A 15,655-nucleotide genomic window follows, 5' to 3' on the forward strand; every position below is an offset into this window, starting at 1 on the left:
CCGACCACCAAACCCGAGCGGACTCACTGTACTGAGGTCGTCCTCTGTCTTACAGGAACAGATGGGTTGACAGTGGAAGTTACTGGTTGATACTCGACCACCTAGCGATTATTTCAGAATGCGGAGATTTTCAAAGCATGTCATACAGACGGGCTCATCTTGTGTTTCAGCAACCACTGAAAGACGGTATCCAAGCTCCCAAGTGCGCAGAGGAAGGAGACTGCGGCCCGACGGCCCGGGACCAGGTATTAGAACGCAGAAACGTGGGAATCAGGGCGCCCAACTCCCAGCTCTTTCCACCAGACCACACGGCCTCGCCTTCCAATGCCATAAACCACCTCCAGTCATGGAATAAAAGCCCCTCAAGGGAGGGAGGGAGGATGGGTAGGCACCCACCAGCCACGAGGCAGCAAGCCTCCTTCCACCCCTGAGAACACTGAGGGCGGGTGGAAGGAGGCCCGGGGCCCTGGGCCCCCGAGGAGCCTGCATCAATCAGGGGGCCGGCAGCTGAAGACTAGAATGAGACTGAGGCAGCGGCCAGGGGCAAGTAGGGAGTCCTGCAGGTGGAGGCGGCCGGGCGGCCAGGGAGGAGGAGGGGAGGGGAGGACTGGGAGGAGGATGGGAGGAGGGGGGAGGGGAGGACTGGGAGGAGGAGGGGAGGAGGACTGGGAAGAGGACGGGAGGAGGAGGGGAGGGGAGGACTGAGAGGAGGATGAGAGGAGGAGGGGAGGGGAGGACTGGGAGGAGGACGGGAGTGTCCCCGTGTCGGTTCCGAAAATGTGCAGTGAGTCCCTCTGCTGACGATGCTCTTGCCTGGAAGCGGGGGGCGGGCGGTTTAGAGCGGCCCCCTGACTAGACCAACTATAGGTTCTGGAACCAGCAGCAGCTCGTCCACAGCCTGCTCAGACCCCAGGAAGCAGCCTGGTGCTCAGGGCTCCGCCCAGCACAGGGGGTGACGGTTTGCCCAGTGGGCTTGCCTCCCCCAGAACTGGTGCTGGTATCAAAGAGAGGACGGGCTGGGAAAGCCTTGGGCTGAGGCAGCAAGGGGCAGAGACGCGAATGTGTGTTTAACTGAGGGAAGCGCTGAGATGCAGAGGGTCTCTGGCCTCAGACCTGCCTTGGTCTGAGTAGCCTTCAGCCCTGACTCAGGCGTACCTTAAATAAATCCCTTTGTCCTGAGGAGTCACCATGAGGGACTCTGTCCTGATGACAAAGCAGGCTAACAACCCAGAGTTGTTTTCACAGAAGCTGAAGGTTTCCACCAAAGGGCGCTGACTTGCAATAATCGGGACTGGGGGGCGTGTCACTCACAAGATGTCAAAGGGAGCCCCCGGCTCAGCCCTCAACCTCATGCAAAGAGTTGGTTCTGAAAATCCAGCGCATTCAAATATGAGGGACAAAAAGCAATCACATGCACATCACTGATGCACTAACTGAAATACAGGGAAGGAAAAAATAGGGAAACGGCAGAAAAACTTACTGATGGGAATCAGAGAAAAATGCTGTCGTTGGGATACATGAAATTTCTGGCCAAGTATTTTGCAGTGAATTTTAAAAACCAAATGAAAAAAAAAAAAAGAAAAAAGAAATAAATAAAAAAAATAAAAACCAAATGAAGCAATTTATCTAACAAGGAAAAATCACAAAGCAGAAATGACTCTGGGAAGAGACAGGAAGAAAACAGGGAGAACTGAAATATGAGCTTGAAGAACTCAGAAAAGGTGGGTGTGGGACAGAATAACTGAATGTAGGCAAGAAGAGACCACAGAAGACGGGGGTGGGCGAGAAGGTAACGGTGGGGGGAGCACCCAAGACCAAGTGGAGAGAGAGATTTTTTCAAACATCAGAGGGAAAAACAGCAGCCTGAGGCGGCGACAAAGGAGGGCTGGAGAGCACGCATGGATCCCCGAGTCAGGGGTCAGGAGAGATCCTTGTTGATATGATTCAAGAAAACTTTTCTGAGACCCAGGAGGCAGCACACCTTGATTGGAGAAAGACAAGGGTTCACAGAGTAGCAAGAGCAGGTCACACCCGAGAGGGATCCTGACACGGTTATTAAACTTTAAAGACAAAGAATTCTTTAGGAAGAAAAGAAAAGAAAGGTGAAGCCTGGCCTCGAATTTCTCTATATCGACTTCAATTTGAGAAGACAACTGAGCAACATTTACGAGACCCTGCTCCCCGCAAAAGTGGGTGAAGCCAGGGACCTTCTGTCCGACCAGGCCGCCAGCGAAGTACTGCATAAACGGGACACAGTACTGAACATGCAGGAGCTCGGGATATGCCTGCCCCAGTCCTTGAGCAGACTTCTAGACGCACACCGAACTCCTAGGGCGTAACACGGGTCTTGGCGTGCGCTATGTGCTTAATAAGCGTTCAGAGAGACGACAAAACAGCTTTCCTGCCACAAACTGCTCTTTCAGCTTCCTTTCCTCGGTGCCCGGAATGTGAGAGGATAAGATATCACTTCCCAAAACAACACCAGAAAACTCCAAGATCTTAAAAACCTTCTGTTTCATATCCTTTGTTTACTAAGGCAGGAAAGAGGAAAAACGCATCTTAGAAAGATTTTCAGAAAGTACTGATACAAAAAAGAGTTTTCAGACATGCCGAAGGTTCACAAATGTGATAAATTCAGATCACATTTGTCTCTTACACTACCTTGGGGCAGAACCCCATTACATACTCCCACATGCCATTTGCCACAGAGAAACAAAAATGGATAAGCCAGAGAGGGCTTTTTTTTTTTAACTTACTTTGGATGTTCAAACTTGTCTATAAGATCAACTTTTTCCACCAGGTCTCCTCCAATTGTTCGGACTAAGTCATAGAAATCATTCTCCGTGTAATTCTCGCGAGGTAGCCAGAAGGAGATGTCGTTGATCACAGCGGGGTATTTGCTGAGCGGCTAATGAAACGAGAGAAGAAAAGACAGACTGATTTGTAAGTTGGATGTCAATGTTTGAGTGTTTTCAGGGCAGGTTTCACGTGGGCTGGTTAGAAAATGCTGGCAAGACATTGCTTCAGCACTTGAATGTTCAGGAGCAAAACGAACTTAAAAGATAAGTCAACATCCGAAATTAGCAAATTCCATTAGGAGTATTGCAGATCCTTATCACATCCATGTGTAACATTACCATATATTTTATTTATATTGCCATTAATGCTCAATTTAGTATAAAGCAATTTGAATACATCATACATCAGTTTTTTTTTCCATTTGAAAACTAGAGGAGAAAAGTTCACATTTAATTAACAAGCAATTCATTAACTTCCTGTGATACTTTGAGGAAGCCATTTTAATAGAGAAATAAGTAAGGGCCTGTCAGAATTGATATTTCGATTAGTAATGTCATTATTTGTTAGTATTTCTAATTATTAAGGGAATATTTCTAATTGTTAATTATGTAGGGAGTTATTTTTCAAATTATGCTTTTAAGGATGTGATAGACACAAATGTAGTCATTCCTCCATTTCATCCCACTCTTTTCCCAGTTTATCAAGGGTCACTAACTAGTTCATAATATTGGATACATATTAAAAATTAGGTATTTTTAGAAATTACCAAATTTGTTTACACAGCTTAAACACGTACATCACAAATATATATCTATATATTACTCATATATATACACACACATGCATGGTCATGATGGAGGTCTGTAAGTTACTGCCACAATAAAAAATGTCTCCTTAAATGCTTCATTATATACCTATGAAATCTATACAACTAAGGAAATATCTACTAAAGCTATAAATTTGTTAGAAGTTTATAAATTGATTTACACTAAGCCTGATATCACTATAAACCCCCTGATGAACCACTGATTAGAAAAAGTAGAAAACTTTTTAAACAGAAAAACCTCTGAAGAATCAAGTACTCAAATATAAATGATCTCAACTTGCAACATCAATAAAGCTGTCAAACAAAAGCATTGGTTCGGAACACACATTTCAAACGAACATAATAAAACTATCATCCAGGTGCTCCTGACAAAATACCACTGCTCCTGAAAGAATCTTGTTTTTTTCAGAGCTGAGATGCTGTGATTTTAAACAACCTGCAGGTTAAGATAACAATGCGAGATGAAGGGAGGGGGCTGGTTACACAGGCTTTTCCTTTGGATGGTATCCTTCTGCCACTTTTAAGGAACGTGGAAATTTAGGGGAATTAGTTAAGAGGCAGGGGTTGCCAGGAATAAGCATGAAATCTCTTACACGACAGACATGGGAGGAGGCACTGGTTTCAAGAGTCCAAGAACAACAGTCAACGTGACAACAGCCAGAATATAAGACACTACAAAATATAGGGTTTATAGTACCGTAAGTACAGGTGTTAAACCATGGAGGAAAACCCAGACCATTGTATTGCAAACCTGGTTCACGCTAACAAGAGGTAGCAAGTTTAAAGCAGCGATGGCAGGTGCCTTGTGAGTTTGGCAAGTGTAGAACCCGAGGCTTTCACAGCTCCTGACGGCTGACCCTCTCTCTCTTGCCTCTTTTCTTGCCGGTGAAGATCTTTTCATTTCTCTCCAGTGAAAGCGTGTGGGAGGCAGACTTCAGAACTGACCTGGCTGAGACACGCCCACGTAAACCATCTGATGAGGCTGAGACTGCAGGGTCACCGTGTCTCTGCCCAGCTGTGCCCATTAGCGATGATGACAAGTCTGCCGTCGGACAGAGCTGCTTCTGCACCGGGAATCTGTCTTTTCTTCCTGGCTGTGTGGAGGCTTTTTTCTTTATCTTGGAGGTTCTAATGAGGCTGGGCCTGCGCTCATGTTGGTTTATTCTGCTCAGGACTCAGCATGCACCTTCACCCAGATGGTTCACATCTCCATCCATGTTGGAAAGTTTAAGCCACGACTCCTGTTTTTCTCTTCCAGAAACCCAATGCTGTGCGTTGCAGGGCTTCTCAATCTACCTTATGTTTCTCTTGCCTGACTGACTGCAGGGTTTTAACCTTTACGTATTTGTGCTCTGTGCTAGGTGTAATTCTTTAGTCACGGCCTCTGAGTTACTCATTCTCCTTTCAACTGACTTGTGGTCTCATCTGTTTCTCTTTTTTAATCTCTATTTCAGTGAATCTATTATTCATTTCCGATATTTCTAATTTCTTTTCCCCGTAAGTATTTACACTTCGATTTTTGCCTTTTATTCAGAATTTCCTCTTCTTCATTATGGTCTTGAAGAACTAAAGAGCCTCTTAATGAAAGTGAAAGAGGAGAGTGAAAAAGTTGGCTTAAAGCTCAACATTCAGAAAGCTAAGATCATGGCATCTGGTCCCATCACTTCATGGCAAATAGATGGGGAAACAGTGCAAACAGTGGCTGACTTTATTTTTCTGGGCTCCAAAATCACTGCAGATGGTGACTGCAGCCATGAAATTAAAAGACACTTACTCCTTGGAAGGAAAGTTATGACCAACCTAGACAGCATATTAAAAAGCAAAGACATTACTTTGCCAACAAAGGTCCATCTAGTCAAGGCTGTTTTTCCAGTGGTCATGTATGGATGTGAGAGTTGGACCATAAAGAAAGCTGAGTGCTGAAGAATTGATGCTTTTGAACTGTGGTGTTGGAGAAGACTCTTGAGAGTGCCTTGGACTGCAAGGAGATCCAATCAGTCCATCCTAAAGGAGATCAGTCCTGGGTGTTCATTGGAAGGACTGATGCTGAAGCTGAAACTCCAAATACTTTGACCACCTGATGCAAAGAGCTGACTCATTTGAAAAGACCCTGATGTTCGGAAAGATTGAAAAGTGGGAGAAGGCGAGGGTGGGATGATCTGAGAGAACAGCATCGAAACATGTATATTACCAAGTGTGAAACAGATCACCAGTCCAGGTTGGATGCATGAGACAAGGGCTCGGGGCTGGTGCACTGGGATGACCCTGAGGGATGGGATGGGGAGGAAGGTGGGAGGGGGGTTCAGGATGGGGAACACATGTAAATCCATGGCTGATTCATGTCAATGTATGGCAAAAACCACTACAATATTGTAAAGTAATTAGCCTCCAACTAATAAGAATAAAAAAAATTTTTTTTTAAAAGAAAGTGGGAGAAGGGAACGACAGAGGATGAGATGGCTGGATGGCATCACCAACTCAATGCACATGAGTTTGGGTGGACTCCGGGAGCTGGTGATGGACAGGGAGGCCTGGCATGCTGCAGTTCATGGGGTCGCAAAGAGTCAGACACGACTGAGCGAGTGAACTGAACTGATCTCAAGAGGACCCTGGGCATGGTGGAGGGACCCGGGGGGGCTGGCACTTCCACAGTCTCTGGAGGAACAGCTGTCGAGCCTCGAGGCGGCTTCACTGAGTTTTGCAGTCAAGCATCAGGCCCTGGTCTTGGCCCTGCTGAGTGTGTTCACACGTCTGAGGAGACTTACTCAGTTTTCTCACTCTCAGACGTGAGCAAACTGCAGTGAAGAAGACATGAGGTAACACTCGTGAGGCACATCCTTCATCGTTTTCTCGCCCAGCTCAGCAGACGCACACCTGTGACAGCTCTCCAAGACCCCGGTGCTAAAGGGACTGGGGTAGGGGTGGTGGTGGTGGTTTAGTCGCTCAGTCGTGTCCGGCTCTTGCGATCCCGTGGACTGTAGCCTGTCAGGCTCCTCTGCCCATGGGATTCTCCAGGCAAGGATGCTAGGATGGGTTGCCAGTAGGGGAGGGGCTTGTCTAAAGAGGGAGATTTTGGTTTAACGGGGCTCCCCCGCCCTGGCTGGCCCCTTGCTCCAGGCTCGCCCCTGCCAATATGCAAAACATAAGTGTCTCCATGTACCTGCTAAGGTGAAAACCTCACAGCGTCCTTCCCATTACCCGCGGTGAAGTCAACATCCTCCAGCCCCGCAACTGCTCAGGAACGCCGTCTATTAAGGCGCCTGACCCCACCTACATAACGCAGCCTGCTTTACTCAAGGAATTGGTTTCTACACCAACAGCTCCCTCTCGACTGAACCGCAGTCTGTTTCCAGTGTTGGTCAAGGAGGGCACAGCTTACCTTCCCCACAGGGAAGGTCTTTTGCTCCACTCAGCGATCATTCACACAGCCTCTGGCTTCTTCCCTTTAGGCAAAGCTAGTGTGGTTTTTTTTTTTTTTTTCCATTTAAAGATTATTTTGGCAGTCGTTCTAACAGGGACGGGTCCGCTTCCCCGTCAGCTCGCCACAGTTCTGGAATTGCCAAGGTGATGTCCACTCAGCTTCTAGCCATGGCCACGTGTGGGCAAAAGTTCACCCTCTGTGGTTCGCCCAGGCTCTGCATCTCATGTCCCAAGGTGTCCGTGGGGACGCTGTGACTGACAGACCTTAGCTGATGTGCTCGAGGTCAACGAGCCAGGGAGCAGCAGGGCCAAGGTCAAACACAAGGCCAGGCTGTGCTCGTGACCCCCACGCTTTAAGGCCTCCGCTTAAAACAAGGGTTTCACAGGAAGCAGCTCAGCTCCTCAGTACTGTTTCCAGAAGCAGTCTGCTCAGCCCAATTAATAGCTGTGTAAATAAGACCAAAGCTAACATGTATCCCTATGGTGCCATCCATGACATTTCCTTTTCAAATGACTCATTTAGCTTTTCGATTAATTATCTCAACTGACAAGCACTTCCAGTCTGTTTACTGTCTATGTGATTGTGATCTTATCTAAATGAACTTAAAAACCGGTCTTTCCTATAAAACAGTATGCATCACCAATGACCTTCCTTTACATTCAAATGACAGCCCTCACTTTAATTCCATCTACTCGTTTTGTAATAAAAAACGGTTTCTTGAATTTGGCTGCCAGGTTTGGTGCTTAACAAATTCAGGTTGTTCTAACTCAAGGTTCCATGCTGCCTTGATGTTTACAGATTTTGTCACTTTGTTCCAACAGTTTGTTTTTGATTCTGACTTAATTTCGCAGACCAGGAGCACACTGTGCTGGTCAGAGGGAGGCCGGGCTCCCACTCGGGAACTTTTGTTCTGTGACTTCACCGAGAAGCCATGTGAGATCCACCGAGTTCTAAGCATGCTTCCAACCTTTAGGGAAGCCTCCCATGCTTGTTCTTATCTTTTGACAGAATTTCAGTGAGATGTGAAGATTCGCAGGAAACAAAAAATTCCCACAAGGAAATCACATGGAACAATGCAACCCTTCTGGCAAATGTGATTGGATTAATTTACCATGTTTCTAAACCATGTCCCCCAACTATCCACTGACATCCTTAAGAGCAGAAACAGGATCTGAAATCTTTTCAAATCCTCTCAGATCTACTTTCAAGCTTCGGAATTCTTTATTTCGGACTTCCCTGGTGGTCCAGTGGTTAAGAATCTGCCTGTCAATGCAGGAGACATGGGTTTGATCCCTGATTTGGGAAGGTCCCACATGCCGTGGACAGCTGAGCCCATGAGCCACAGCTATGAAGCCCCCCGGCCTTGAGAAGCCACTGCAGCGAGAAGCAGCTAGAGAGCAGTCTCTGCTCGCCACAGCGAGAGGAAGCCCTCGCGCAGGAAAAAGACCCGGTGCGGCCAAAACAAACTAACATATAAAAATCAAAATGTATATATTGATCTAAAACAGATGAAACGCTGCCAAGCATTAGAAAACCAAGGACGGCTTCCGCCACCGCGGGTGGGCAGGCGGGAGCACACACAGCACGCAGCCCAAGTCTCCGTGGGACGGAGGGGGCCCGGAGCCAGATTTCAGGGCCCTGCCTGAACATGGTGGGTCTTGGCTTAAGAAACAAGCGGGGGAAGGAAGCCTCAGGAATCTCTGTCCAAGTGAATTTCCTCCGTGCTTCCTTAGAGCAGTGCAGGGGGCGGGGCCTGCACCCAGACCACTCCCTCTGAGCCCGGGGGAGTGCTGGCACAGGAGACCAGCGCTGAAAGTAAAAAGGGCATCTTTCAGGGGAGACGGGACATTTCTAAAACTGATGGTAGGGCTGGTCACACATCTCCGTGAATGGTTTAATGGGAAATTGCATAGGACGCAGATCACATCTCCATAAAATTGCTGTGAAGACAATAACAATCATTATGCAGACAATAAATATATTATTATGAATAAATAAATGCATCAGGGGAAGAAAGAAGGATCTCTAGAACAGAAAACTTCTATCTCCTATCCAGTCACTTTATTCATCTTCAGAACTTGTCAAAGACATCATTTCTTAAGTTCACTATTTTTTCCCTCTGGTTGCAGGGAGCAGGGGCTGCTCTGTCGTGACGCGTGGACTTCTCGTTGCTGGGGCTTCTCATGTTGTGGAGCAGAGGCTTCACTGCTCTGAGCCACGTGGGATCTTTCCAGATCAGGGATTGAACCTGTGTCTCCTGCACTGACAGGCGGATTCTTTACCACTGAGCCACCAGGGAAGACCCGTAAATTCACTATTTTCAGGTTAAAAGGTTGAGCCTTTCCAAGGCCAGCACTACTTCTGAACTCTAGCTGTCCCTCTCAGAGGTAAACTCCTTGTCGAAGGTTTACACAGTCATTTAAATCTTCCACTAAATTTCTCATCTTATCTTCACCATCTTACATCATCACTGTGTTCTAAGTGAGGTCACATACAGTTTAATGATGACGACTGTTTCCAGGTAACCATGTTCACCGGGAGATGGATATTTCCCTTCCATACACCTCAGATAAGTGAATGGGGGCTATAGATTTTAAAAAAAGACATAATGGGAAGCTAGGTATGTTAACTCTCGCTCCACATTTAACCTGAAAACAGCGTGAGCTCCAAGCACAGCCTGGCTGGCCTGCCCCCAGCGCCACTTTCATCTCATGTCACCCCCCATCCTGCAAGTCCCCGTTCTTACAGGGCTAGATGCTGCGAGGGCCGGGAACTTCGACTTGACCTCGTTCACACAGAGCTGGCCTTTAGACTACTCCAGTGTTCAGAGGAAAGTGAGCAAAATGGAAACTAACCTCCACTACTTGAGACATCTGACTCGCAGCAGCTGGTCCAAGACTGGAGTCAAGATCGCACTTTGGGCCTTTTGCAGAGTGGACTCCCTTGGACCGGACCTCCTTCCGCGCCCCCTCTCCCGTCCTCTCCCCTCACACGCAGGTGTTGGTATTTCTTCCCAATCCCTAAGGCCAAAGAATCAGTCCCAGGAAGAACCCCAAACTGTGTCTGTGTCTGAGGCTTTGTTCTCTATCCTATTTGACCATAGAAACATCCAGGGGAGGTGCATTTGGGCAAATGACCTCTGAAAACATTGACAGATTTAGTTTTTCCAGAAAAGAGCCTAATAACTCTTGGTCATAGGGCAGAAACAGATAAGGAACAAAAAGCTAACTGTGAGGACCTAAATTTTTCGGAGAAAACCTGGTGGCTGCTCTGGGTGGGGCAGGGGAGGGGGATGTTGGGGGCTGGGAGAAGCAGGGGATGGGATGGGGTGGTAAGAGAACCCCAAAATACAAAAAACTGGGGGGCTTCCTGGGGATCTGTGGTGTTCTCATACTTCCTAGGTGAACATTACTTTCCAACTATCAGATACAAAGAAAATGAAGGAAAAAATGGTCTCAATTTTTAATCATTTACCCAGAGAAACTATGTGGAGAGGAAAACAATGGCCAGGTTGTGCATCCCCATTTTAAAAAGAAATGTTTCTCTATTTAAAATAAAATTCCACCTGTTAATATTAAATTCTATTTCAGTAACAAAAACAATGAGTTCAACTTCTTCACTTTAGGGAGAAATGTGAAGTGTTATTTTCTTTGGCACCAAATCCATGCGAGTTGAACAATGTTTACAGCGCAGCGCCCAGGGCAGGTGTGACGGCCGCCTTACTCCCGGGCACGTGGACGGGGAACGCGGGTCCTGATGGAGGCACCCCGTGCCGTTTACAGCGCAGCACCCAGGGCAGGTGTGACGGCCGCCTTACTCCCGGGCACGTGGACGGCGAACGCGGGTCCTGATGGAGGCGCCCCGCGCCGTTTACAGCGCAGCACCCAGGGCAGGTGTGACGGCCGCCTTACTCCCGGGCACGTGGACGGCGAACGCGGGTCCTGATGGAGGCGCCCCGTGCCGTTTACAGCGCAGCGCCCAGGGCAGGTGTGACGGCGCCTTACTCCCGGGCACGTGGACGGCGAACGCGGGTCCTGATGGAGGCGCCCCGTGCCGTTTACAGCGCAGCGCCCAGGGCAGGTGTGACGGCGCCTTACTCCCGGGCACGTGGACGGCGAACGCGGGTCCTGATGGAGGCGCCCCGTCCCGTTTACAGCGCAGCGCCCAGGGCAGGTGTGACGGCCGCCTTACTCCCGGGCACGTGGACGGGGAACGCGGGTCCTGATGGAGGCACCCCGTGCCGTTTACAGCGCAGCGCCCAGGGCAGGTGTGACGGCCGCCTTACTCCCGGGCACGTGGACGGCGAACGCGGGTCCTGATGGAGGCGCCCCGTGCCGTTTACAGCGCAGCGCCCAGGGCAGGTGTGACGGCCGCCTTACTCCCGGGCACGTGGACGGGGAACGCGGGTCCTGATGGAGGCACCCCGTGCCGTTTACAGCGCAGCGCCCAGGGCAGGTGTGACGGCCGCCTTACTCCCGGGCACGTGGACGGCGAACGCGGGTCCTGATGGAGGCGCCCCGCGCCGTTTACAGCGCAGCACCCAGGGCAGGTGTGACGGCCGCCTTACTCCCGGGCACGTGGACGGCGAACGCGGGTCCTGATGGAGGCGCCCCGTGCCGTTTACAGCGCAGCGCCCAGGGCAGGTGTGACGGCGCCTTACTCCCGGGCACGTGGACGGCGAACGCGGGTCCTGATGGAGGCGCCCCGTGCCCGACTCGGGTGGGAGCTGGCAGAAGGTGCACTGGGCTGGAGCCAGGGGACGAGACGGCCAGTGTTGAGCATCCGCCCGCTCTGGCTACTCAGGCACAGAGAGGAAACATTCCGAGCGCAGTAATGATGAATTTCCCTTCCAAAAAGTGAACAGAACACTCCATACACCGGATGGGCCACGAAGGCAACTTCTGGGATTTCTCCTCTTCTCCCCCAGCCACCCCGTGCTCGTCACCTGCGCAGGACGTGAGGTTTTCCATGCGCACGCGGCCATCCTCACCGTGGGGCCGGGTGTGCGGTGTGGCCCAGTCAGTGTGGACGGGGCGCAGATAACACTCAGCGATTGACGGCAGGGGTGGGTGTGGTGTGGGCACGGCGCCCGCGGCTCCCCAGCCTCTAACTCACCCAGCCAGTCACACCCGCCATGTGGGGCCCCCCTGAGCTGCTCCGAGTGGCCCTGATGCCCACGAGAGCTGGGGCACCGCGCCTCAGCCTCTGCAGACATTGCTGTCCGAGAGCAGGCAGTCTCCCCCCATCGAATTATTATGCAGATCAAATGGGATCATGTATATTAAAAGTCCTTATAAACTACAGAACACTGTAGACGGTAACATATGATTAATTATCCCGTTCTTTTTGTTTTGTAAGCTTTAAAAAAAGTCATCAGATGAACAACCTAATAACGTTTACCACTGAGCTGGGGTCCACGGCACGCCAGGCAGTCACCTCTTGCATCTTCACTCAAAGTTTAGGGGCCATCACTCCACTGGGACAGCCTGGCTCTATCCCCAACTAGTTTTGGTGATTTGGGGAGGAGGGGTTCCTTTAACTCCTGGTCCCCCATTTTCAAAAGCTATTCTTCCACTGACTGAGTGGAAATTAAGAGGGACGGTTCCTACCTACTCAGTGCTGGAGGCGAAGGAGCAAAGTGACGGGGGTGTTGGATCAGCAGGCGGCCTGCCGGGCGGGCGTCTCAGAGGCGGGCACGGGGCTGACTGCACACTGGCCACCCAGCCAATCCTGCGCATCCCGGCAGAGGACGGCCCAGGCCGTGACCCTGGGACCGGCGGGGCGCGCGCCCTGGCCCGGGGCTTCTCACTGCGGCTGGCTGGGACTGGAGCCCCTCACCGACGGCATCAATGCCCCTGGGGGCCCTGCCCGGCAAGAGCCTCATCTCAGAAGTCGTGTGGGCTCCACAGAGCGTCAGCGAACCACGCTGCAGTCTCAGGTACAAGGACACGGGTCACACACGGGTCACACACGGGTCACTCCACCACGGCTCTTGCGTAGCTCGGCCACCTTCAAACACAGGGTGCTTCCAGGGACAACGGTCATCTTACCTGGGAATAAAAGGCCCGTCAGCCCTTTGCCCCCCCCCCCCCCCGCCCCCACCTCCAGAGCCAGAGGTCCACATGTATGTCAATGTGTTACCTCATAGTTCACATACAACCATGCCTCATTCAACAGAACGTGTTAAAAACATACCTTATATGTCACTTAACAACCTGATGGGATAAACACTATTGTCTCCCTTTAGAAATGAAAATCCTGAGGCTTGGAGACTTAAGGGATGAGCTCAAGGTCACAATAACCAAGACCTGTACGTGGGCAGGCCACTCTGTTTAGAGCTCATGAACTTGGGGTGGCAGGGAGGCTGGACCTCGTGGATAACCCAGATGTCTCTTAAGGTTTCATGGAAATGTTTGTGGGGAGCTGGGGCCTAAAGGGGTTACTCAGAGTCTAGGTCCTTACCAGCTTCCGATTCTAGACCCTCACTGAACTCACTGCTTTGTGCTTATCAGAAATAATACCAAATTAAAGTGATAAGAATCCTGAAAGTGTTCATCACAAGGAAAAATATATATATTTTTTCTTTTTTTGTATCTGTATGACAGATGTTAGCTAAACTTACTGTGGCAACCAGCTCACTATATATATATATGTATATATATACACACATATATATAAACAAGTCAAATCATTATGCTGTACATCTTAAAATTGTATTGTCAATTACATCTCAGTGAAACTGAAAAACACCAGTTTATTCATTTCTGTAGGAAAAATACTGTGATCATAGCCATCGTGACCTTTACACACAATGAATGGATGCCTATACTCCAACTCTCAAACAAAAAAAAAAATAAATGAAAATAAAAGGTTCCATGGTCCAATAAGCTGGGGACACGCTAGCTTCAGGTTTCTTATAGTAAGACATCGCAGAACCTTTAAAACACTAACAGGCTTTGTGACTCTCCCAGTAACTGAAGCCACGTCCCATAATTCAGTTATCAAATCTTTTGCCAGAAACAACACCATGGATTATGGTGATGCAGGAAGGACAGGTTCTGGAGCCACAGGAATGGAAACTGAAAATTAAGGGCTGAACAATGTAGATTTTGTAAACCAAGTAACATGTGCGAACCTGATACTTTCAGAAAATATTTCATTTGCAGAAATCTACCGGGCTTACGGTCTCATCTTTTCCTCACTCACCTGAAATCTCCTCAATGAAAATATATCCTGTTCTGCCTTTACCTGCAATGCTATCACAGCAGGAAGACAACCGAAACACTCCTACACGAAACACTCCTACACGTAGGGGTATTCTGACACCTCCTGTTCTACACACTCCTCACTTTGACCTTTGTGAGAGAGAAACCACTGCATCCCCATTTTACAGAGGAAGAAAATGAAGACCAAGGGTTAGACGCATTGACAGACGTCACAGAGCTCCTACGCGGTGGACAGAACACAAACCCACTCTTTCCCAGAAACACATCAGATGCTGCCTGATGCTAAGGTCCTGACTGGACCCAAAGCATGGCTGGTACAGTTTTTAACTTGAGTTTTGACAGTTCTTTTAAATGCATCCTGCTTTCTTATTTATCAGTTGTTTGAAGGTTAGTCTTCTTGCTACGTCACACAGCTCCCGGTGAGCCATATGTTTTGATAAACCCCATTCCTCAACCACGCTGGCTACAGTGAGGCTGAGTCTTATTATGATTAAAAGGGCTTTATGACATCAAGGAGCCAATCCTAAAAGGACCAACAGCCTTAAAAAAAAAAAATACAGGTGATTTTCATTTTTATTCTACGAAAGAAATATTTTCCCCACAAAACTCTGCTTTCTTTTTATACCTAGTTATCATTAAATATCTGGAGCACCATGATTTGGAAGGAGAAAGAATATTGGAAGAGGGCTATTACAATAATAAAAAATAATGCATTTTTCTTTCTGCAGCTGCCTCTTGTCATTTAGTTTTCCATGTAACCTAATTCTTATTCTGATCAGAGGAGAAGGAGCTGAAGCCAGGTTTTTATTAACACCATCGATATCTACCCGTGCTCAGGCACACGCGCGCACACAGCCCCCCGCTTCTAATTACCCACGGTACACAGGAGCCGCCCTGGCTGCTAGCCACATAGATGATGAATAAAGTGGCTTTTGTTTCCAGAGATTTGTTTCAAACACCTCTTCATTAAATGCTATTTGGAGGCAGATGAGTATTTGCGGAAGGTTAAAGAAAAAACATGCTGACAAAATAGTCATCAAGGAAATGTGCCAATGCAGACCCTAAGACAGCCTTGTTCCAAAGAACACACTCAAAACACACACACACACACACACACACACCCCAGGGAGGAAGAAGAAATTACAAAAAGGCCTGCACATCACTTTTAGAATACATGACATTTCTATGCAGAGAGTGGTAAGCACTTGAAGATGCAGCTGGAGAATGAACGGCGGCTTGTTTGCGTGTTTGTTTAGATGGTGGTGACGGGGGAGGGCGATGCCACCCCTGCCGGAGTCTGGTGAAACCTGCTGTCTGTGTCGTACGGCTTGGATGGCTGGGCTCCGGACAGCAAAAAGGAAGAGCGGAGAGGAGAATGCTGAC

The 15,655-nt window shown here is 48.8% G+C and overlaps 1 protein-coding gene across 1 annotated transcript in view; it reads right to left on the reverse strand.

The window, feature by feature from the left end:
- Positions 1-15,655, reverse strand: part of FARS2 (phenylalanyl-tRNA synthetase 2, mitochondrial) — a 301,221-nt gene that overhangs the window by 111,864 nt on the left and 173,702 nt on the right. Inside the window, exon 6 of the mRNA XM_065912933.1 lies at positions 2,757-2,908. Coding sequence (XP_065769005.1) covers positions 2,757-2,908 — 152 coding nt within the window. The remainder of the gene's footprint in view (positions 1-2,756; positions 2,909-15,655) is intronic.

This window comes from Muntiacus reevesi, chromosome 20 (assembly GCF_963930625.1).
Source record: "Muntiacus reevesi chromosome 20, mMunRee1.1, whole genome shotgun sequence".
NCBI lineage: Eukaryota > Metazoa > Chordata > Mammalia > Artiodactyla > Cervidae > Muntiacus > Muntiacus reevesi.